At 42.6% G+C, this 25416-nt stretch overlaps 1 protein-coding gene across 1 annotated transcript in view; it reads right to left on the bottom strand.

The window, feature by feature from the left end:
• The window catches only part of mri1 (methylthioribose-1-phosphate isomerase 1), a 44933-nt gene that overhangs the window by 15816 nt on the left and 3701 nt on the right, over window positions 1-25416 (bottom strand). Inside the window, exons 2-4 of the mRNA XM_061988034.2 lie at window positions 14382-14605; window positions 2591-2760; window positions 2335-2511 (exon numbers count right to left, since the gene is read on the bottom strand). Coding sequence (XP_061844018.1) covers window positions 2335-2511; window positions 2591-2760; window positions 14382-14605 — 571 coding nt within the window. The remainder of the gene's footprint in view (window positions 1-2334; window positions 2512-2590; window positions 2761-14381; window positions 14606-25416) is intronic.

Here is a 25416-nt window from a genome sequence, read left to right as displayed (position 1 = left end):
CCTGAGGATCTTGTGAGATGACGCTAGCTGCTGCGAGCTCAGAATTAAGAAAAAAATGGCCGGCAAGAAGGCGAGAAAAACGTTTTATGTCAACAGACTCTCGCACCGTACCTGCTGTAAAAAGCCTAAAAGACAGACCGCACAGTTCCTATCTTCACAATAAAAGTGCTGCTCCATCCTGCCTGCGCTAACAAAATAAGAGTCTCAGAAAACTAGCAAGCTACAGAGTTTGCAGTCAATGTATTTCTTGTTAAGTGTATAAAAACGAGTACGGAAGCTGGACATATAAGATGCCAAAAACCAACCACTTTCATGTGGTAATGGACAGAAAGGAGGATTTTTTTTGTCCTCCACAATGTAAATTCAAAAATGTGGAAGTTTTTAGCACTACTGTGAATCCTGTCTGATTCCAATCAATGCAAGTCATCAAAATCATGTAACAAACAACTCATATTCTTGTCCTCATGAAAGAAAGAAATCCATACATGGTTGTATTTTTACCCTTTTAACGTGTTAACAAAAAACATCATGTTTGTTGTTTCATAAATGAATGAATATAAATATATATACATACACACATACAGGTAAAAGCCAGTAAATTAGAATATTTTGAAAAACTTGATTTATTTCAGTAATTGCATTCAAAAGGTGTAACTTGTACATTATATTTATTCATTGCACACAGACTGATGCATTCAAATGTTTATTTCATTTAATTTTGATGATTTGAAGTGGCAACAAATGAAAATCCCAAATTCCGTGTGTCACAAAATTAGAATATTACTTAAGGCTAATACAAAAAAGGGATTTTTAGAAATGTTGGCCAACTGAAAAGTATGAAAATGAAAAATATGAGCATGTACAATACTCAATACTTGGTTGGAGCTCCTTTTGCCTCAATTACTGCGTTAATGCGGCGTGGCATGGAGTCGATGAGTTTCTGGCACTGCTCAGGTGTTATGAGAGCCCAGGTTGCTCTGATAGTGGCCTTCAACTCTTCTGCGTTTTTGGGTCTGGCATTCTGCATCTTCCTTTTCACAATACCCCACAGATTTTCTATGGGGCTAAGGTCAGGGGAGTTGGCGGGCCAATTTAGAACAGAAATACCATGGTCTGTAAACCAGGCACGGGTAGATTTTGCGCTGTGTGCAGGCGCTAAGTCCTGTTGGAACTTGAAATCTCCATCTCCATAGAGCAGGTCAGCAGCAGGAAGCATGAAGTGCTCTAAAACTTGCTGGTAGACGGCTGCGTTGACCCTGGATCTCAGGAAACAGAGTGGACCGACACCAGCAGATGACATGGCACCCCAAACCATCACTGATGGTGGAAACTTTACACTAGACTTCAGGCAACGTGGATCCTGTGCCTCTCCTGTCTTCCTCCAGACTCTGGGACCTCGATTTCCAAAGGAAATGCAAAATTTGCTTTCGTCAGAAAACATGACTTTGGACCACTCAGCAGCAGTCCAGCTGGTGTCGGTCCACTCTGTTTCCTGAGATCCAGGGTCAACGCAGCCGTCTACCAGCAAGTTTTAGAGCACTTCATGCTTCCTGCTGCTGACCTGCTCTATGGATATGGAGATTTCAAGTTCCAACAGGACTTGGCGCCTGCACACAGCGCAAAATCTACCCGTGCCTGGTTTACGGACCATGGTATTTCTGTTCTAAATTGGCCCGCCAACTCCCCTGACCTTAGCCCCATAGAAAATCTGTGGGGTATTGTGAAAAGGAAGATGCAGAATGCCAGACCCAAAAACGCAGAAGAGTTGAAGGCCACTATCAGAGCAACCTGGGCTCTTATAACACCTGAGCAGTGCCAGAAACTCATCGACTCCATGCCACGCCGCATTAGCGCAGTAATTGAGGCAAAAGGAGCTCCAACCAAGTATTGAGTATTGTACATGCTCATATTTTTCATTTTCATACTTTTCAGTTGGCCAACATTTCTAAAAATCCCTTTTTTGTATTAGCCTTAAGTAATATTCTAATTTTGTGACACACGGAATTTTGGATTTTCATTTGTTGCCACTTCAAATCATCAAAATTAAATGAAATAAACATTTGAATGCATCAGTCTGTGTGCAATGAATAAATATAATGTACAAGTTACACCTTTTGAATGCAATTACTGAAATAAATCAAGTTTTTCAAAATATTCAAATTTACTGGCTTTTACCTGTATATATATATATATATATATATATATACACACACACATGAAGATGAGGTAGATCACCTCGACTTGGTCATTTGAAAAGTAGCTTGCCTGCTGAAAAGTGGGGGCACCCCTGCTTTAAGTGTGTGTAAATGAGAAAAAGAAGCAGTAAAAACACACCTGAGATGTTCATTTCTCTCATGGTGAGGGCTGCCATGCTGTCTGTGATGAGTGTGGCTGGGATTCCTTCTGCAACCGCCTCGTATGCAGTTAGCCGAGAGCCCTGATTGTATGGCCTGGTCTCTGTGCAGTACACACGCTTAAGCCTGCCCAACGTGTAGAGGCTTCGTACGACTCCTACACACAGAAGCACACAACACACATAATGCCGCTTAGCCATAGCAGCTTTATCACGACTCGACCTTGCAGTGCTTACCCAGTGCAGTGCCATATCCAGCAGTGGCGAGTGAGCCCGTGTTGCAGTGAGTGAGGATGGACACCGAGTCTCTTGGCACGCCAGACAGGATGTGCTGGGCGCCATAGTTACCGATCTTCTTGTTGTCGTTGACGTCTCGCTCCAGCATGTCTTCAATCCAGACTATTACACTGTGGGGGCACACAGGAGGTGAGGGGAGGTCTGAAACATGTATTTTCTTGGGAATAAATACATCTGAGTTCTATTTTTTTTTTAAATATATAAAAATTCATGATTTAATACAACAAAACATTTTTCAGTCTTCTTTATTGTGTTTTTTATGTTATAATCCCACATGCCAGTTTGGGTTTTGTTCTTCATTTTTCTGTTTGGTATAATTTACTGTCCTAATGCTCTTGGTTTAGTAGTACCTTATGTTATACTCATTGTGTTGCTGCACTTTCATTTTCTACCAATGCACCGGTTTTATAGTGGTTAATCAAGTCTATTTAGGTTTACCTATTGCTCTTAGCCATCTTGGATTAGTGTCTTTTGTCACTGTGCATGAGTTACTCTGGTGCCGCTACGTGCCTTGCTACCAAGTAAGTCAATATTGGCGCCATTGCAGTAATGCAGTTGCATCCCACCCAATACTTCTACCCACCATCAAACATTTCAGGAAGATCGGAGCATGTGTAAGGAAGTTATTACTGTTATAGTTTTTCACAAGGGGGCGATAATGCATACCTGCCAACTTTTGAAATCAGAAAAACCTAGTAGCCAGGGTCCAGGGGCCGCAGGCCCCGGTAGGTCCAGGACAAAGTCCTGGTGGGGGGTTCAGGCTTCGCCCCCCGACGCAAAATGATTATTAGCATTCAGACAGGTTAAAATGTTGCTAAAACCATCACTTTTCTATCAGTCACAGTGACTTTTCAAAACAAAAATATTACAGCAAAAATCATATGGGTTGATTGACATGTTTATTCTGTAAGCTAACTTCAATAGTTTGAAATTATTTTGACAGTTAATGCCAGTTATCCTGTCAACCTTTCACAAGACTTCAATTTGTTAATTGAAAGTATAAACAGTATAAACACTTTTTACAGTAAACAAATGGTAAAACAGTACTAAACAATTCCATTAAAAAAAAAATTGGTGTCATTAACTTTCTGTCCAAGCTTGTATAATCTACTGCCTTGTTCAATTGTATAAAATATTCTGTGCCTAAAATTCACATTTCTATCACAATTATCATACTGTAAACATGGTAAGCTAACTTCATTAAAATTAATAGTCCTGTCAATAGCATGGAATTACAATTCAAATGTAGTTTTTTTGTAAGCCTTTCAAAATAATTCAAAATATGAAAAATTAATGAAAATTAATTTAAGCCATCAGACACTTGAAAAGTGGCACATCACATCTCTAATGTAATCATTTTAACTTTTCAACAGAAATAGCACTGCAAAAATATTAAGGACATACTTCTGTATTTTGGTAGTTATGCTGTCAACATTTAACAAGATTTCTTCAACTTGGACTTGAAAGCATAAATAGTATAAACACTTTTAACAGTATGTCGTGCTGTGAAATACAGCCGACAGGATTGCGCACCAAACACGAAGCAAGGCCAAAGCGCATGCACGTGCAGGAAAACAAAGGACTTCTTTCATTTAAGGTTTGTGATAAACCATCAAACTCATTCGTTAAAAGGACTCTATAGTAATATAAAGCGAATTTTTCTGGACATTATCATGCAAGAAAAGTTTATTTTTGGGACCGCGATCACCGCGTAATGATTTTTAAAGGTTGCATTACAAACATTTAACTGTCCCATGTGATCAGCCAGTGCGATTGGAAGTCCATGCTCAATTATTGCCTCCGTAAATAAAACTTCGGCATTTATCACATCCAAAGAATCTGTTTGGGCGACGAAAAACGTTGAAAGTTTTCCACTTGTATCGCTAGCAACGGCATTAGACTTGTCTTTTTTTGTCCCAACGTACGTGGTCTTTTACATCGCTAATTCCTCCGTGTCCGATCGAAAAATCTTGTCTGCACAAGGTGCAATTCGCGTAGTTTTCACCCTTTTTTTTTTTTAAATTAATGAAAAACCGTATTTTTTAATCACTGCAACCGTAACCCGGAATAGGTTGATGAAAACCGTACGAATTACGGGAAAACCGGAGTAGTTGGCAGGTATGTAATATGTGCAGTTTTCGGCATGCACACAGAAGTGAATGCAACGCATACTTGATCTTATGTGAGCGTATGTTTCTAACAATGTTAAAAAATGTTATACTGCCACCCTCAGTGCAAACTGTATCGCTATTGATGAAGAATGCGTTGCATTTACATGTGTGTGCGTACAGAATTCGCTCATATCTTGTGACTGGGCGGGCACGTTGTTAGAAGGGATGAAAAGCAGGCGTGACGTCAGCTCGTAGAGGACGTTAAAAGCAGTGCCTGTAAGGCACGCCCCCAAGACTGTGGAATATGAGATATAATGACTGATGAACACCTTCGTTCGATAATGAATGTTGCTTCAGCTCAAAGCCTGAGCCCTGACATTAATGAACTAGCATCCAAAAAAAGATGGCAGGTATCTGGCTTGGGCACATCAGATTAGATCAGTGTGTTGCAAACTGAGCCGTTTAAAGTCCTGAGTGGTTGGCTTATTCATTATTTTATTTTCAAATTTATTAGCCTGTGAAAAAAGTTGATGTTGATATTTACCTCAGAAGGCTGCAAATAGAAAAGAGGCATTCAATTTTTATTTAAATTGTATTTGATATGCCATTGATGTTTTTTCATTATTATTATTATTATTTGAAACTCGATTTTGCATGTCACTATAAAGTTATATAAGCCTTGCTTGTTCAATATTTAATGCAAAACTTGTTTGGGTCCCTATTAAAAGGTTAATTTGTTCAACCTTGGCCCGCGGCTTTGTTCAGTTTTAAATTTTGGCCCATTCTGTATTTGAGTTTGACACCCCTCCTCTAGAGTCTACATCAACTTCAGATCTATCCGTCAATTCTAAGTTTCGGGGTTTTTTTTATGTTGTTTTGTTTGTTTGTTTGTTTGTTTTCTGCCCTTTTTGTCAAAGAAAACTATGTTTTTTTTTTATGGCAAACACACAAAATATGCAAAATCTTCTACAAAAAATATTTTTCAAAGTGGAATATTTGATGTGAAGTAATTGATTTTGATTAAATATGTTTTGAGCAATGTCAATTTAAAAAAAGAAAAAACAGCTTTTTTTTATTCGTCAACATTGCAACTTTTTCAAAATTACATTTCACCTCCAGGCTTTTTTATTCCACTTTTGTTATCCATCCATTCATCCATCTATCTTCTTCCGCTTATCCGAGGTCGGGTCGCGGGGGCAGCAGCTTAAGCAGGGAAGCCCAGACTTCCTTCTCCCCAGCCACTTCGTCCAGCTCCTCCCGGGGGATCCCGAGGCGTTCCCAGGCTAGCCGGGAGAGATAGTCTTCCCAGCGTGTCCTGGGTCTTCCCCGTGGCCTCCTACCGGTCGGACGTGCCCGAAACACCTTCCTAGGGAGGCGTTCGGGTGGCATCCTGACCAGATGCCCGAACCACCTCATCTGGCTCCTCTCGATGTGGAGGAGCAGCGGCTTTACTTTGAGCTCCCCCCGAATGACAGAGCTTCTCACCCTATCTCTAAGGGAGAGCCCCGCCACTCGGCGGAGGAAACTCATTTCGGCCGCTTGTACCCGTGATCTTGTCCTTTCGGTCATGACCCAAAGCTCATGACCATAGGTGAGGATGGGAACGTAGATCGACCGGTAAATCGAGAGCTTTGCCTTCCGGCTCAGCTCCTTCTTCACCACAACGGATCGATACAGCGTCCGCATTACTGAAGACGCCGCACCGATCCGCCTGTCGATCTCACGATCCACTCTTCCCCCACTCGTGAACAAGACTCCGAGGTACTTGAACTCCTCCACTTGGGGCAAGATCTCCTCCCCAACCCGGAGATGGCACTCCACCCTTTTCCGGGAGAGAACCATGGACTCGGACTTGGAGGTGCTGATTCCCATCCCAGTCGCTTCACACTCGGCTGCGAACCGATCCAGTGAGAGCTGAAGATCTTGGCCGGAGGAAGCCATCAGGACCACATCATCTGCAAATAGCAGAGACCTAATCCTGCAGCCACCAAACCAGATCCCCTCAACGCCCTGACTGCGCCTAGAAATTCTGTCCATAAAGGTTATGAACAGAATCGGTGACAAAGGGCAGCCTTGGCGGAGTCCAACCCTCACTAGAAACGTGTCCGACTTACTGCCGGCAATGCGGACCAAGCTCTGACACTGATTATACAGGGAGCGAACTGCCACAATAAGACAGTCCATTACCCCATACTCTCTGAGCACTCCCCACAGGACTTCCCGGGGTACACGGTCGAATGCCTTCTCCAAGTCCACAAAGCACATGTAGACTGGTTGGGCAAACTCCCATGCACCCTCAAGGACCCTGCCGAGAGTATAGAGCTGGTCCACAGTTCCACGACCAGGACGAAAACCACACTGTTACTCCTGAATCCGAGGTTCGACTATCCGGCGTAGCCTTCTCTCCAGTACACCTGAATAGACCTTACCGGGAAGGCTGAGGAGTGTGATCCCACGATAGTTGGAACACACCCTCCGGTTCCCCTTCTTAAAGAGAGGAACCACCACCCCGGTCTGCCAATCCAGAGGTACCGCCCCCGATGTCCACGCGATGTTGCAGAGTCTTGTCAACCAAGACAGCCCCACAACATCCAGAGCCTTAAGGAACTCCGGGCGGATCTCATCCACCCCCGGGGCCTTGCCACCGAGGAGCTTTTTAACTACCTCGGCAACCTCAGCCCCAGAAATAGGAGAGCCCACCACAGATTCCCCAGGCCCTGCTTCCTTATAGGAAGACGTGCTGGTAGGATTGAGGAGGTCTTCGAAGTATTCCCTCCACCGATCCACAACATCCGCAGTCGAGGTCAGCAGAGCACCATCCCCACCATACACTTTTGTTATGTTATTGTTTATTTTATTTTATGTTATTGTTTATTTTAATACTAATAGTAGTACTCCATCCTCGAATAATGTCGATCCAGTGGCAGATTCCATGGAGTCACAAAGACTAAAACAACTAATTTACTGGAAGCATGGCACAGGATGAAGTTAAAAAGGTTGACTTTACACTCACCTTAGTGTTTACCATGAAGGCTTTCTTTTGACAGCCCCTTGTGGTAAAGTTAACCCAGTGCAAACTGAGGCAGTATTTGTGATCGATAAACCTTTCGGCGAATCAAAATTTAAGAAATTGTACCGGAAAGTTCATTACTTTGAAGACAACCAATAAAAATGGGAAGAAGGCAGGGTCGGTGAAAAAAATTAAAAATAAATCTATAAATCTGCGTCCCAGGGGCGCGCAGAATTTTTAAAATGCGCGTCCTTTCTGATTTAAATTCGCAAAAAGAAACAAAACCATCCATTTTCTACCGCTTGTCCTTTTTTGGGGTCGCTGGAGCCTATCTCAGCTGCATCCGGGCGGAAGGCGGTGTACACCCTGGACAAGTCGCCACCTCATCGCAGATTATATGTATATATATATATATATATATATATATATATACACACACACACACACACACACACACACTGCTCAAAAAAAATTAAAGGAACAGATTTTTATCAGGGTATGGCATGAATTCAATTGCACTTTTCTGATAAAGTTTTGGTCAGGTACGTGGCAGAGGGGGTTGTTAATCAGTTTCAGCTGCATTGGTGTTGATGGAATTAACAACAGGTGCACTGGAGGGGCAACAACGAGATGGCCCCCAAAACAGGACTGGTTTTGCAGGTGGAGGCCACCATTTCAAGTTCCTCCCTTTTGATCTTTTTTGACTGTTTTTCCACAAGTGTTGGCTTTAGCTAGAGTCATTATCACGACTGGGAGCATGAGGCGATTTCTTAACCCTCCTGAAGTTGCGCAGATTGTCCTACTCCTCCAGGATGGCACATCCATGCATGCTGTTGCAAGAAGATTTGATGTGTCTCGCAGTACAATCTCCAGAGCATGGAGGCGATTCCAGGAGACAGGCAGTTACTCTAGGAGAGCTGGACAGGGCCGTAGACGGTCCTCATCCCAGTGTTTCCCACACATTCATTTATTTGTGGCGGCCCGCCACGAAAGAATTACGTCCGCCACAAATGGATTTTTCGGCTTTTGACTCGGTCGACCGCTCATAAAAGCAATGGGACTGTCTGTGAATGTTGCTTGTGGTTACACCTCAGGTGCAGTAGGTGGCGGTAGCCTACTATGCACTATGCAATAGCACTTAATTCACCTGGTGGGCCAGAAGAAGAAGAAGAAGAGGGACGGACGGACAGACGGACGGAATCAAAATACTCGCCGGCTACTTTTCATAATGATGGCGCTTCCTACGTTTCTACCTCAAACGTCCAAAAGCTGCTGAAAGCCTTGATCCAGAATGCCATGGGGAAAAATACTTAAATGCTGCCTTTTGGCGACAGTTAGCAGCTTGGTGGCTCATAGCCGGCTAGCTAACGCTTGCTAGCGTGGTAGCATTGCTTCATTTTTACAGGTGTTATAGGTAGATAGTAGTGATGGGTCCGGCAACACCGATGCATGCGTCGAGCTCATAGAGCGAAACCCTGTGTCGGTGCGCGTACCGCTTTTAGAAAGTCACGTGACCGATCATGAGCTGTTTTGGTCAAGTGACAGATACGCGAACTGTGAGCGGGTCTTTTCTACAGCCGGAGAAATACCGTATTTTCCGCACTATAAGGCGCACCTAAAAACCACACATTTTCTCAAAAGCTGACAGTGCGCCTTATAACCCGGTGCGCTTTATTACGATTCACTTTCATAAAGTTTCGATCTCGCAACTTCGGTAAACAGCCGCCATCTTTTTTCCCGGTAGAACAGGAAGCGCTTCTTCTTCTACGCAAGCAACCGCCAAGGAAAGCACCCGCCCCCATAGAACAGGAAGCGCTTCTTCTTCTACTGTAAGCAACCACCCGCCCCCGGAAGAAGAAGAAAAAACGCGCGGATATCACCGTACGTTTCATTTCCTGTTTACATCTGTAAAGACCACAAAATGGCTCCTACTAAGCGACAAGGATCCGGTTCATAAAAAGACGCAATCTCTCCATCCGCACACGGATTACTACCGTATTTCACAGCAACTGATATTCCTGTGAACCGCACTGTGGAACGGGAGCACGTACGGTGAATATTCGCACCACAGGGAATGAGAAGTCATCCTTCACTGTGGTTCTAGCTTGCCATGCTAACTTCCACCCATGGTGATATTCAAAAGGAAGACCTTGCCAAAAGAGACCTTTCCAGCCGGCGTCATCATAAAAGCTAACTCGAAGGGATGGATGAAGAAAAGATGAGCGAGTGGTTAAGGTAAGTTTAAGTTTACGCGAAGAGGCCGGGTGGCTTTTTTCACGCAGCTCTGTCCATGTTGATATACGTATGTTTGTGATTGCACATTTGCGTACATTTTGGGAGTGAACAGAGTTGTTAGAACGCTGGTTTTTAATATATTATTAAAGTTTGACTGACCTATCTGACTGTTTTTTTGACATTCCTTTAGCGCAGTTAGATGCGGCTTACAACACGGGGCGGCTTATTGGTGGACAAAGTTTTGAAATATGCCGTTCATTGAAGGCGCGGCTTTTAACCCAGGGCGCCTTATGATGCGGAAAATACGGTAACTAAGAAGAGAAAGCGTCTAAAATTGAATACGTTGGAAAAACTGTTTTTTTTTAAAAATAAAAATGTGTAAAAATAAATAAATAATAATTTCCAGGTCCACAAGCATCCTCATTCACAACACGTTCTCTTAGATTTCCATGTTATGATACATGTTCACATTATTTATTGACTGTATCTAAAAAAGACAAAAAATATATTTTTATTTAAATGAAGTTATGAAATAATCCTAAATGAAATACAATGACTTGGTTTATATTATTGTATATACTAGGTCAGTGGTTCTCAACCTTTTTTCAGCAATGTACCCCCTGTGATTTTTTTTTAAATTCAAGTACCCCCTAATCAGAGCAAAGCATTTTTGGTTGAAAAAAAAAGATAAAGAAGTAAAATACAGCACTATGTCATCAGTTTCTGATTTATTAAATTGTATAACAGTGCAAAATATTGCTCATTTGTAGTGGTCTTTCTTGAACCATTTGGGAAAAAAAGATATAAAAATAACTAAAAACTTGTTGAAAAATAAACAAGTGATTCAATTATAAATAAAGATTTCTACACATAGAAGTAATAATCAACTTAAAGTGCCCTCTTTGGGGATTGTATTAGAGATCCATCTGGATTCATCAACTTAATTCTAAACATTTCTTCACAAAAAAAAATAAATCTTTAACATTAATATTTATGGAACATGTCCACAAAAAAATCTAGCTGTCAACACTGAATATTGCATTTCACAGTTATTTTTGACAGACATTTTAGTGACAAACCTGAGCTTGTGCTTCACTGAGTTTATGAACTTACATTCATATTTTGTTGAAGTATTATTCAATAAATATATAAAGGATTTTTGAATTGTTGCTATTTTTAGAATATTTAAAAAAAATCTCACGTATCCCTTGGCATACCTTCAAGTACCCCCAGGGGTTCGCGTACCCCCATTTGAGAACCACTGTACTAGGTCATAAAATCAGTGTCAGTTGAGTCGGTCCATAGGTTGCCTGTAAGGATTTTTAATGTCCAGCAGATGTCATTATTTTGTGACACAGTATCGACACAGTATCAATACAGTTTTGCAATGTGTCAAAACGCTTCATGACGCCTCATCAACCCATCACTAGTAGATAGGTTATAGCTGCATCGCTCGCGGCTCGTCATATATTTAACGTTAATCCGTGATTTCACCGAGCGTTTCACTGACGGTGAGCAGCCTGACGCTGCTTCATTAACACCGCCGCTGTTTGACTCGTGGCCCGGGGCAGACGCTCGTAGTAACAGTCACGTGTTACAATACCGACGAGCTAACGTGTCCAGGTTATAACCATGTTGTCAATAAACACACATGGACTGAAGCTAAATTGTCCACTGTCCACTGCAGCATGTGAATGCAATGAAAATAATAAAATCTGAGCCAACCAGCTGTTAAAATGTTGTCCAGGTTAATATTTTGGCCATTAAAGACCATTCATTTCAAGATTTCAACTGTGATTGGGCTTTAAACAGGTGGCTGACCTGTTCAGATGAGTGTAACTGCTACTGGTCAAATAATGTGAAATAGCATTTAATTTTACATGTATGCAATGCCATTTAAATGCAATTATAGATAATAATAATAATAATAATAAATACTGTGTAGTGTTGTAAATAGTCAACGGGAAGGATTCTATTAAGATATAAGCCATGAGCACTACACAGCCAGAAAAAAACCTAGGCAGGACAAGTACAAATATTGGGGCAAGTAGATTTGAGAAGTCAGGCAAGTAGAAAAAAACCTTAACGTTGAACCCTGCATGTGTTGAGCTGCTGCCGCTTAAGGTTAGACGGCACTGTACATAGAGCGGTTCTGCTCGTTAGTAATAAATTCTAATGTTGGATGTTCACTCCTTCACACAGATGAGAATAGAAAAATATTTTCAACGGCCGAAAAGGGCTCGACTTGGAGAGGAGGTAGGCCTACAGTTCGGACCACAGGTGCGACCTGTTCAGCAGCAGCAGCAGGAGGAGGAGGAGGAGGAGGTTGACTGACTGTGGCAGGACACCTCTGCCTCTGTTTCACTTCATGTTGCTGGTAAATAATATGGTTGTAGTAGTAGGCTAAAGTTAAATTATTTAGTATTCACTAATTAAAGGGGCAGAGCTTTAAGAGACATTTTAGCTTTTATATTTTATAAGATATATTTTTTTGTAAGAACCACAATTAATAAATATATTTCAGTGAATCACTAATTGTTCAAATCTGTATATAAATATGTACATAAAATGTTGTAATTATATTCCAACTCCGCGTTCTTCTTGGTCATCGCCGCTGCCCCCCCCCCCCCCCCCCGCCCGCCGACCACACCACCACAAATAGATGCCTGTCCGCAGCCGAGTGAATGGTAATACGAGAGAGAGAAGGTGCGAATCTGGTAACAAATGAAGGAATAATTAATTCCCCCAAAAAACAGCAGGGGGTCCATCGTCTGGCGGTGGTTTGGCTTCAAGTGGGAATATGTCGAACAGACAACCGTAATTTGTCAAGTGTGGGGCAAAAGCGCTGCTATAAAAAGTAGCATTACTGCTAATATGTAGCATCATTTGAAAAGTCACCTGCTAGAGAATGAAGAGTGCTTACTCCGCATGTCAACATCTTCGTTCGGTGCCACACGCACACACCATCGAAATGCCGAGGCAAACATTTCCAGATCAACACCGTATGAAAAAAATAGTGATTTTTTTAGTGATTTCCTTCTCTGCATGAAAGTTTTAAAGTAGCATATATTAATGCATTATGAAGAAGAATGTTTTAATGTAGACACATAGAATCATCATACTGCTGTGATTATATGCATCAAGTGTTCATTCAAGGCTAAGGCAAAATATCGAGGTATATATCGTGTATCGCGATATGGCCTTAAAATATCGCGATATTAAAAAAAGGCCATATCGCCCAGCCCTAATATATAAAACTTGATAAAAATCCATGTGAGCAAATAATAAAGTATGTGTGCCGTAATAATAAGTATAATTAAAGCTGTGAACAGCATTGAACAGGCCTTTCGCGTTTGCACCGCAGGGTTCACGTGAGTTGGCCAGCACGCTTGACGATTGCGGTCACGTCCTCGCCAATGCCAAGACCCACCACCAAAAATTTCAGGACCGGCAAAATATAAAAATTGTTCCCATCCCTGACCCGCCTGCAAAATATGGGGACTTTTCATGCATCTTAAGGGCCTCAAAAAGGCGTCCAGACATAAAGAAGTAAAAACACAGCAATTTCAATAGTGCCCTCGCGGGGCTTGCTTTGCTGCTCGGGCCTTTAATATGTGTGCTACAATAATAAGTATGAATACATTATGTGTATTAATGTGTTGTAATAATAACAATAAGTATTAGTATGTGTGCAGGTATACACCTTCAGGTACCTTGGAGTCCACATCTCTAATGACTTCTCCTGGACAGTCAACACCACATCAATCATCAAGAAGGCTCAGCAGCGGCTACACTTCCTTAGAGTCCTCGGGAAGTACAACCTGAAGCCTGACCTGCTGCTGACCTTCTACCGCTCGTCCATCGAGAGCCTGCTGACCTACTGTATTACGGTATGGTACGGCAGCTGCACTGCAGCAGACAGGGAGAGGCTGCAAAGAGTGGTCAAGACGGCTCAGAAGATCATCGGCCGCCCTCTCCCCTCTCTGACGGACATCTACACCTCCCGCTGCCTCAACAGAGCCAGTGCCATCATCAAGGACAGCACCCACCCTGGCTCTGACCTGTTCCACCTGCTGCCCTCTGGGAAGCGCTACAGGTGCATTAAAACCAAACCAAACAGGCTAAAGAACAGCTTCTTCCCCAGGGCCATAACCATCCTGAACGGACTGCCCCATTGTCCCTCATAACTGCCTTCTCTTCGGTGCAATAACCCATTCCACCAACCACCCTGTTTTTTTTTGTTTTTTTTTCATGTATATATTCATTTTTTCTAGCATGCACACATCGCACTGTATGGAATGGCCTCAATCTCGTTACCTTGCGTAATGACAATAAAGCTGATTCTGATTCTGATTCTGATACAAGCCGAACTAACCTTTCTCTCAGCTGTTCAGAGTTCTTCTCCATGCTTTCGTTCTCAGCAAACTCCATCAGTTCGCGGGCAGCGCGGCCCATGTTGACGGCGGTGGGCCGGGCTGAGGTAAGGTGACACAGAGACTCCCGAATGAATGGCACAGGATCGTCGCCGCCTGCACCTGCTCGTAATTCCACCGCCAAGCTGAGGCAGCCCACAATAGCAATGGCTGGAGCACCTCTTACCTAAAACAGAGCAAGAGAAGTTAGCAAACATCTTCTGTTTCTTTGCTAATTATTGACCTTTTGCGCACATAATGTGTTAAGGCAGCTCACAGAACTAAACTAAATGTGTTAGGTTACTTTGTAATAGTGGGTAATGCTCGGACACTTGACACAATGAGAAATCAAAATTGGTGTCCTCAGTTCCCAAACGTTTACTGTGTCGTTAAAAGGAAAGGCCATGTAACACAGTGGTAAAAATGCCCCTGTGCCAACTTTTTTGCAATGTGTTGCTGCCATTAAATTCTAAGTTAATGATTATTTGCAAAACAAAAATGTTCTCAGTTCGAACATTAAATATCTTGTCTTTGCAGTTTATTCAATTGAATATAACTTGAAAGGGATTTATAAATCATTGTATTCTGTTTTTATTTACGAATTACACAACGTGCCAACTTCACTGGCTTTGGGGTTTTGTATATTGAGCTCAAGTCATTGCTGCAATTACATTGATAGTGACATCACACAAATACTAAACAAAAATACATGACATGGAAAGACAGACATTGCAGGAAAAGACATGGCTGTCTTATCCTGGAACCCCTATACACTGGGTTGTCCGACTTAACTGATGTGTACCTATCTTGGAACTTTTGACCATATATGTGTGGCAGAGTATTTATGGTACAGTCTTCCTGGTTCTGAAAGGTGTATGTTACTTGGCTATGTGTTTGCCCTATGTGCAGCTTCAGCTATTTGCACTATTATTGGTAAACATAGATGGATAGAAATTCATCCTATCACTTAGACACATGCTAATCTTTAGTTTCCTAAATTAGTTGCAGTAATGCATACCTGCCAACTTTTGAAATCAGAAAAACCTAGTAGCCAGGGTCCAGGGGCCACAGGCCCCGGTAGGTCCAGGACAAAGTCCTGGTGGGGGGTTTGCCCCCCGACGCAAAATGATTATTAGCATTCAGACAGGTTAAAATGTTGCTAAAACCATCACTTTTCTATCAGTAACAGTGACTTTTCAAAACAAAAATATTACAGCAAAAATCATATGGGTTGATTGACATGTTTATTCTGTAAGCTAACTTCAATAGTTTGAAATTATTTTGACAGTTAATGCCAGTTATCCTGTCAACCTTTCACAAGACTTCAATTTGTTATTTGAAAGTATAAACAGTATAAACACTTTTTACAGTAAACATATGGTAAAACAGTACTAAACAATTCCATAAAAAAAAAAAAATTGGTGTCATTATTAACTTTCTGTCCAAGCTTGTATAATCTACTGCCTTGTTCAATTGTAAAAAATATTCTGTGCCTAAAATTCACATTTCTATCACAATTATCATACTGTAAACATGGTAAGCTAACTTCATTAAAATTAATAGTCCTGTCAATAGCATGGAATTACAATTCAAATGTAGTTTTTTTGTAAGCCTTTCAAAAGAATTCAAAATATGAAAAATTAATGAAAATTAATTTAAGCCATCAGACACTTGAAAAGTGGCACATCACATCTCTAATGTAATCATTTTAACTTTTCAACAGAAATAGCACTGCAAAAATATTAAGGACATACTTCTGTATTTTGGTAGTTATGTTGTCAACATTTAACAATATTTCTTCAACTTGGACTTGAAAGCATAAATAGTATAAACACTTTAAACAGTATAACAGTACTAAACAATTCCAATAGATAACATGGGTGTCATTACCTTTTTGTGGCTGAAATCCAAATTTAGCAACGGCATTAGACTTGTGTTTTTTTGTCCCAACGTTAGGGCTGGGCGATATGACTAAAAAATTTATCATGATATAAGTGTTTCATATCAGTCGATATCGATAATTATTGATTAAAAAAAAAAACTATTCTAAATAAAGACCAGGAGAAAAAAGGCTGAATTTAAATACTTTTATTTTAAATATAAGTAGGTAGCATGTCCTTCGCTAATTGATCGACCACTGCATCCGTTATTTCTTTATAACGTTTTGAATTTTTGTCGTATGGCACTGCTGCCGAGTACCTCTCGATGGTGGTCCGTTGTTGCCGCTTCGGTGCTGTTCCACTCGTATGGCGTCACATTAGTGCCAAAAATCCGAGCGCATAAAAACTGTTATCGCGCGCTGATTCTCCACTTCGTGCGCGCACGACACCCTTTTGCGCGCGCGCGGTGCCTTTCTGCGCGCGCGCCGTCTCGGTCTGTGCGCTCTCTGTGTAGTCCTGGCATCTCTCCTCGCGCTGTCATGTTTCTTTTTGGCACTTTGGGGGCGGGTATGCTTAGACGGCCCCTCCTTTCTGATTGGCTCTGAGCATTTTTCATATGACCAATCATTCTCCAGTGTAGCAGCGTTGTAGCCATCTTACCTCGGACATCTAGCCTCAATCATTACATTGATGTCAATGGTACATGTACTAATTACATTACCATAACTTGCTCTAATTTTCGACCAATTTACAAATGGTTTGCCTTGTTACAAATCTTATTACATGTAGATATGATATAGGATGCTGTACCTATTGAAATTACCTATTTCGCTTTAAAAAAAAAAAAAAGACTTAATTGTGCAACATAGTTGTGTAGGGTCAGTGTTAGTCAGTTCTCTGATTGTTTTAAACTGTTTCAGAATACATTATTAAAAGGCTATTTTTAACATTTTAAAAACAAAATTCAAAGATTATTTCATTAATTTTATGGCTGAATCAAAAGAAATTCCATAAATTAGAAATCAAATGTTCAAGAAGAAGTGAAAATATGAAATAATGTTATGGTTGGATGTTATTGCTGGTGGACCAGTTCTGGCTGAAAGATGTGATTATGGTATTTGTTGTCTTCTCGCAAAAGGGTGTCGCGCGCGCGCACTAAGTGGAGAATCAGCGCCAAAAGGGTGTCGCGCGCGCGCACGAGGTGGAGAATCAGCGCGCGATAACAGTTTTTATGCGCTCGGATTTTTGGCACTAATGTGACGCCATGTTTTCCCGTTTTGTTTCACTCCTCGTCGTCAGCTCGCCGTTGTTGCTTTTTTTTTTTCCTGTTAGCATTTCCCAGAATGCCTTGCGGTTCAGGCTCGGCCGTGATAGGTTGAGAGGCCAAAGCCCTTCCTCTGTCTACACCCCCCAGAATGCCGTGTGGTTCCGGCTCGGCAGTTCTTCCTATTTTTTTCTAACAGAACTCAGTGAAATTATCGAACGTTCTATCGACCCCATTTTCTATTGATATTGATCACATGTCTATCGCGATATATATTGTTATTGTTTTATCGCCCAGCCCAACCCAACGTGGTCTTTTACATCGCTAATTCCTCCGTGTCCGATCGAAAAATCTTGTCTGCACAAGGTGCAATTCGCGTAGTTTTCACCCTTTTTGGAACGGATAATTATTCCCGGATAGGCTTTTGAATATTCTTCACGGAATGACTGCAGTTTTCTTTTCGGTTTAAGACTCGTTTGCGATTTTTCTCCGGCTGATTCCATGATCGTTCGCTCGTTTGGAAACAATGGGCAACTGGTGCCTCTATAAATAGCCTCGCGCATGGCATTCGGAATGGCTCGATAGGAAGTTACGGGAAGCAGTGTCGATTGTCATTGTTGTTACGCGATTTCGTGAATAAAACTTAAAAAAAAAAAAAAAAAAATTTAATTAATGAAAAACCGTATTTTTTATCACTGCAACCGTAACCCGGAATAGGTTGATGAAAACCGTACTAATTACGGGAAAACCGGAGTAGTTGGCAGGTATGGTAATGTATAAAAAATATCACAGTCAAAAGTTGAGTAAACACAAAAAGATAAATGTGCGGTTTACGGTCTCCAATTTTCTGCTGGGTCTGTCACTACTCGATCGATACCGGAAGACACGATCAGTCCACGCATTCGCGAAGACTACGTCACTTCCTAGACTTGCAATATTTTACGACGGAGCTCCTGCTACGTCATGTTCTGTGATATCTAAATGTTTTGTATAACAACAATACCTTACCCAGGAGAAAAAGAGAATATAAACATGAACAAGGGGTAGATAAAAAAAAAAAAACTAGGGAGTACAGCCACATTTTCAATCACTTTTACTTTCCTGTCATTGCAATAAATGATGCACGGGGGCGCTAAGGCCCACCATCGCATTCTTTTTTTAAATTTTTTAAATGTTGACTTTTTTTATCTTATTTTTTTTTTTTAAACGACGCACTTACTCTAACTTAAATCTATATCTGTGGTGTAACAAAAACTAGACTTTTAAATTATCAGTATTGTGAATTGATGTATTTAAAGTAAGTAACGTAGTAAAAAAAGATTGATTTCTTTGCCATTTTAAGGCTGGTGAGCACATCGTTCAGGTGTCTGTACGGTTTCAAAATAAATACTGTTACTGATCGAGTAGTGACAGCGTCTACTCTGTAAAGATGGATATACCGCAGGTCCGACTAACTTCCTGCTAGCCTGGATAACATCCTGTTAGTCTGTATAACATCCTACAAGCATGGATAACATGCTGTTAGTCTGGATAACTTCCTGCTCACCTGGATAACTTATTGCAAGCCTGGATAACTTCCTGCAGGTTTGACCAACTTCCTGCTAGCCTGGGTAACTTCCTGCTAGCCTGGATAACTTTCTGTTAGCCTGACTACCTCCCAATTAGCCTCCTGACTAACTTCTTGCTAGATTGAAAAACTCCCCGCTTGCCTGGTTACTATCCTGCTCGCCTGGCTAATATCCTGCGAGCTTTCCGACTAACTTTCTTTTAGCCTGGCTAACTTCCAAGTTCTCCCAGGTAGTTTCCTGCTAGCCTGCAGAACTTCCTGGTAGCCTCCTGACTGAATTCCTGCTAGTCTGGATAAATTCATGCTAGCCTGGATAACTTCCTGCTCATCTGGATAACTTATTGCAAGCCTGCATACCTTATTGCAAGCCAGGATAACTTCCTGCAGGTTTTACCAACTTCCTGCTAGCCTGCGTAACTTCCTGCGAGCCTGACTACCTCCCAGCTAGCCTCCTGACTAAATTCTTGCTAGCTTGAAAAACTCCCTGCTAGCCTGTATAGCTTCCCGCTAGCCTGGCTACTATCCTGCGAGCCTGACTACTATCCTGCTACCCTGGCTACTATCCTACGAGCCCGGCAACTATCCTGCTAGCTTTCTGACTAAATTTCTTTTAGCCTAACTTCCAGCTCGCCCAGAGAGTTTCCTGCTACCCTGGCTAATAACCTGCTTGCCTGCAGTACTTCCTGGTAGCCTCCTGACTGAATTCCTTCTAGCCTGGATAACTTCCAGCTAGCCTATCTAGTTTCCTGTTGGCCTGGGTAATATCCCGCCAGCCTGGTTAATATCCTGCTAGCTTTCTGACTAACTTTCTTTTAGCCTGGCTAACGTTCCACGTCCCAAGAGCTAGCTTCTGTAGCCGAGGATCGGACCGCCAAGTGCCCTGCCTTCGGCTGCCACCCAGCTCACACTGCGCCCGACCTCTATGGCCCCTGCTATGGGTGGTGAGCCCATTGGAGGGGGGACCCACGTTGCCTCTTCGGGCTGTGCCCGACCCCATGGGGACAGGCGCTCGCCATCGTGCCCCGCCTCCGGGCCTGGCTCCGGAGGGGGGCCCCGGTGACCCGCATCCGGGCGAGGGAAATCTGGGTCCTTTATTTTTATTCTTCATGGAGGTCTTCGAGCTGCTCTTTGTCTGATCCCTCACCTAGGACCAGTTTGTCTTGGGAGACCCTACCAGGGGGCATAAAACCCCCGGACAACATAGCTCCTAGGATCATTGGGACACGCAAACTCCTCTACCACGGTAAGGTGGCAGCTCAGAGAGGAGCCAGATGAGGTGGTTCGGGCATCTGGTCAGGATGCCACCCGATCGCCTCCCTCGGGAGGTGTTTAGGGCACGTCCGACCGGTAGGAGGCCACGGGGAAGACCCAGGACACGTTGGGAAGACTATGTCTCCCGGCTGACCTGGGAACGCCTCGGGATCCCCCGGGAAGAGCTGGACAAAGTGGCTGGGGAGAGGGAAGTCTGGGCTTCCCTGCTTAGGCTGCTGCCCCCGCGACCCGACCTCGGATAAGCGGAAGAAGATGGATGGATGGATGGATGGATGGAACTTCCAGCTCCCCCAGATAGTTTCCTGCTAGCCTGGCTAATATCCTGCTAGCCTGGATAACTTCCTGGTAGCCTCCAGACTAACTTCCTTCTAGCCTGTATAACTTCCTGCTAGCCTGGATTACTTCTTGCTAGCTTGGCTAATATCCTGCTAGCCTGAATAACTTCCTTGGTTGTTGGCAGGAGAGGAAGTTGGTTGGTGTCAAACAGCCGAGTGGGTTTTTGAACGGTCCTGAGTAAACAATTCCATCGTCTTTTGCAATTGCAAAAACCAATCCTGATCCCAGTCAGGATTGTGGATGAGTGACAAATCATCGGGGAGGGGGCAGGGGGAGTATGAGTGAGGAGAGTAAGGGGGAGAATGGTGACTAGTAGAGATGCGCGGGTAGGCAATTATTTCATCCGCAACCGCATCACAAAAGTCGTCAACCATCCGCATCCACCCGAACTAACATTTAATCAAAACTGCACCCGCCCGCACCCGCCCGTTGTTATATATCTAATATAGACGATGCAAGGCATTAGTGAGGTTATAAAGCTTTTGCCTGTTAAAGAAAGGAGACTGATCCAATGAAGCAGAGACATTCAATGCGTGCCACGCTGTCACGGCCCAGACGCACACTAGTGCGCAATCATCTGGGAGCCGCGCTGAGCGCACCTCCAAGCGCACTCGCGCCACTCAAACTGCTGCAGGCAGCTGCATGCTATCTTGTTTTAACATCCTGTGGCACTCTTCTGGGATCACGGCGGACGAAACTGCTCATGCTCAGGGTGTTTGTGGAGATTCGGGGTTTTGCACAAATGTGATGCACCACGTTAGATGTCCCGGTTTTGTGACTGTCGTAGACATAAACAGCGTCGCAGCTCTTGCAAATCACGTAGCCAGCATTACTATCATCCTGATTTACAACCTCATAAAAACGAGTCCACGCTGAACTTTTCTGGCCTTTTTTTCCCCTGGTCTTTAGTATTCCCTTTTTTAGTTTGTCGCGTACCACGTTTGCTGCCGGCGTTGCCATCTCTTTTTTTTTTCTTCTTCTGTTGTGGCATATGCTGCAGGTGCCTGCTCGTTTTTCGTATGTGGGGAACAACATTTAACTATGTATATACAGGTAAAAGCCAGTAAATTAGAATATTTTGAAAAACTTGATTTATTTCAGTAATTGCATTCAAAAGGTGTAACTTGTACATTATATTTATTCATTGCACACAGACTGATGCATTCAAATGTTTATTTCATTTAATTTTGATGATTTGAAGTGGCAACAAATGAAAATCCAAAATTCCGTGTGTCACAAAATTAGAATATTACTTAAGGCTAATACAAAAAAGGGATTTTTAGAAATGTTGGCCAACTGAAAAGTATGAAAATGAAAAATATGAGCATGTACAATACTCAATACTTGGTTGGAGCTCCTTTTGCCTCAATTACTGCGTTAATGCGGCGTGGCATGGAGTCGATGAGTTTCTGTCACTGCTCAGGTGTTATGAGAGCCCAGGTTGCTCTGATAGTGGCCTTCAACTCTTCTGCGTTTTTGGGTCTGGCATTCTGCATCTTCCTTTTCACAATACCCCACAGATTTTCTATGGAGCTAAGGTCAGGGGAGTTGGCGGGCCAATTTAGAACAGAAATACCATGGTCCGTAAACCAGGCACGGGTAGATTTTGCGCTGTGTGCAGGCGCCAAGTCCTGTTGGAACTTGAAATCTCCATTTCCATAGAGCAGGTCAGCAGCAGGAAGCATGAAGTGCTCTAAAACTTGCTGGTAGACGGCTGCGTTGACCCTGGATCTCAGGAAACAGAGTGGACCAACACCAGCAGATGACATGGCACCCCAAACCATCACTGATGGTGGAAACTTTACACTAGACTTCAGGCAACGTGGATCCTGTGCCTCTCCTGTCTTCCTCCAGACTCTGGGACCTCGATTTCCAAAGGAAATGCAAAATTTGCTTTCGTCAGAAAACATGACTTTGGACCACTCAGCAGCAGTCCAGCTGGTGTCGGTCCACTCTGTTTCCTGAGATCCAGGGTCAACGCAGCCGTCTACCAGCAAGTTTTAGAGCACTTCATGCTTCCTGCTGCTGACCTGCTCTATGGAGATGGAGATTTCAAGTTCCAACAGGACTTGGCGCCTGAACACAGCGCAAAATCTACCCGTGCCTGGTTTACGGACCATGGTATTTCTGTTCTAAATTGGCCCGCCAACTCCCCTGACCTTAGCCCCATAGAAAATATGTGGGGTATTGTGAAAAGGAAGATGCAGAATGCCAGACCCAAAAACGCAGAAGAGTTGAAGGCCACTATCAGAGCAACCTGGGCTCTCATAACACCTGAGCAGTGCCAGAAACTCATCGACTCCATGCCACGCCGCATTAACGCAGTAATTGAGGCAAAAGGAGCTCCAACCAAGTATTGAGTATTGTACATGCTCATATTTTTCATTTTCATACTTTTCAGTTGGCCAACATTTCTAAAAATCCCTTTTTTGTATTAGCCTTAAGTAATATTCTAATTTTGTGACACACGGAATTTTGGATTTTCATTTGTTGCCACTTCAAATCATCAAAATTAAATGAAATAAACATTTGAATGCATCAGTCTGTGTGCAATGAATAAATATAATGTACAAGTTACACCTTTTGAATGCAATTACTGAAATAAATCAAGTTTTTCAAAATATTCTAATTTACTGGCTTTTACCTGTATATTTCCGAATTGGTTTAACTGCCACCCGCCTGAATCTATTTAAAATCAAATTTTTTTTTATTTCAACCGCCCGACCCGACCCGCGGATGAAATCTTTTTTTTTTTTTTTTATTTCAACCGCCCGACCCGCGGATAATCCGCGGACTCCGCGATTGTGTCCGCAAACCGCGCATCTCTAGTGACTAGACAGAGGCAAACCCTCAAAGGAAAATATTATTGTGAGGGAGAGTGAAAGGGTGATGCGAAGGAAGATTGATGGAGAGGAGGAATTCAAAGTGCTTATAAAATTCAAGGAAAGGCAGGAAATCAGGAAAGTAGGACCAAGTGCAATTACGAGGTTGCTATGCAAACATTGGTGACGTAATGACAACAACGGGGGTCTAATGATAGTGTGGAAGAGTGAAGGGCAAAGAGAAAAGGCTTTAAAAACCCAAACACATTTGCAAGAAAGAAATTGCAGTGGGGAAAAAGGTAGAAGCAATGAGAGTAACAAAATGAACAATATATGATATTCAATTAAGGGAGGACTTGGACAAAATGAAGGAGATAATTATAGGAGGCAAAGAAGTAAACCTGAGGGGATTAAGAGCATGGAGAAGGGGTAAAACAGTGGACAGGTACGCAAAACATAATGTAAGTAAGTTTGTGCCGCCACCTCTACTGTGCTACAAGTGCCACAAATATGGCTATATAGCAGCTAACTGCAAAGAAGAAGAAACATGTGGAAGGTGTGGGGGAGGCCATGACAATGGCAAGAGTGGAGCTGGTGTGCAGGAGAAATGTGTAAATTGTGATGGGGCACACAGTGTTGGCCATAGAGATTGTGAAGCGAGGATAAAGGCTTTTGAAATACAAAAAATAAAAACTGGGAGGAAAATGTTATATGCAGAGGCAGCAAAAAAAGTACATGAAACGCAGGCAGAGAAAAGAGTAGATGCTTGCTGCAAGATACAGGAAGGCTCTCTCATTATTAAAAAAAAAAAAACTGTGTATTTAATTCCAGAAGTAACTAATTCTACATGCCAAGCTTAACATAAGTCATGAAAAACAGCGACTGTAGTGAAAAGTGCAGCTCGATATTAGTTTAGCAAGTATTACCAAGTACAAAACCTAAAATGGACTGATGCAAAGTGGAAAAGTGTTATATGGTCTGACGAGTCCACATTTCAAATTGTTTTTGGAAACTGTGGACGTCGTGTCCTCTGGAACAAAGAGGAAAATAACCATCCGGACTGTGATAGGCGCAAAGTTCAAAAGCCAGCATGTGTGATGGTATGGGGGTGTATTAGTGCCTAAAGCATGGGTAACTTACACATCTGTGAAGGCACCATTAATGCTGCAAGGTACCGTATTTTCCGCACTATTAGCCGCACCTAAAAACCACAAATTTACTCAAAAGCTGACAGTGCGGCTTATAATCCGGTGCGCTTTATATATGGATTAATATTAAGATTCATTTTCATAAAGTTTCGGTCTCGCAACTACGGTAAACAGCCGTAGAAGAGGAAGTGCTTCTTCTTCTACGCAAGCAACCGCCAAGGTAAGCACCCGCCCCCATAGAACAGGAAGCGCTTCTTCTTCTACTGTAAGCAACCACCCGCCCGCGTAGAAGAAGAAGAAGCGCGCGGATATTACGTTTCATTTCCTTTGTGTGTTTACATCTGTAAAGACCACAAAATGGCTCCTACTAAGCGACAGGTTTCCGGTTCATGAAAAGACGCAATCTCTCCATCCGCACACGGACTACTATTTCACAGCAACTGCCTAAAGACTTTCAAGAAAAGCTGGCTACTTTCCGTGCATATTGTAAAAACAAGATAGCTGAAAAAAAGATCCGGCCAGAGAACATTATCAACATGGACGAGGTTCCACTGACTTTTGATATTCCTGTGAACCGCACTGTGGATACAACGGGAGCACGTACGGTGAATATTCGCACCACAGGGAATGAGAAGTCATCCTTCACTGTGGTTCTAGCTTGCCATGCTAATGGCCAGAAACTTCCACCCATGGTGATATTCAAAAGGAA

This window comes from Nerophis lumbriciformis, linkage group LG27 (assembly GCF_033978685.3).
Source record: "Nerophis lumbriciformis linkage group LG27, RoL_Nlum_v2.1, whole genome shotgun sequence".
Taxonomy (NCBI): domain Eukaryota; kingdom Metazoa; phylum Chordata; class Actinopteri; order Syngnathiformes; family Syngnathidae; genus Nerophis; species Nerophis lumbriciformis.
This window is presented reverse-complemented; position numbering and strand designations above follow the sequence as displayed.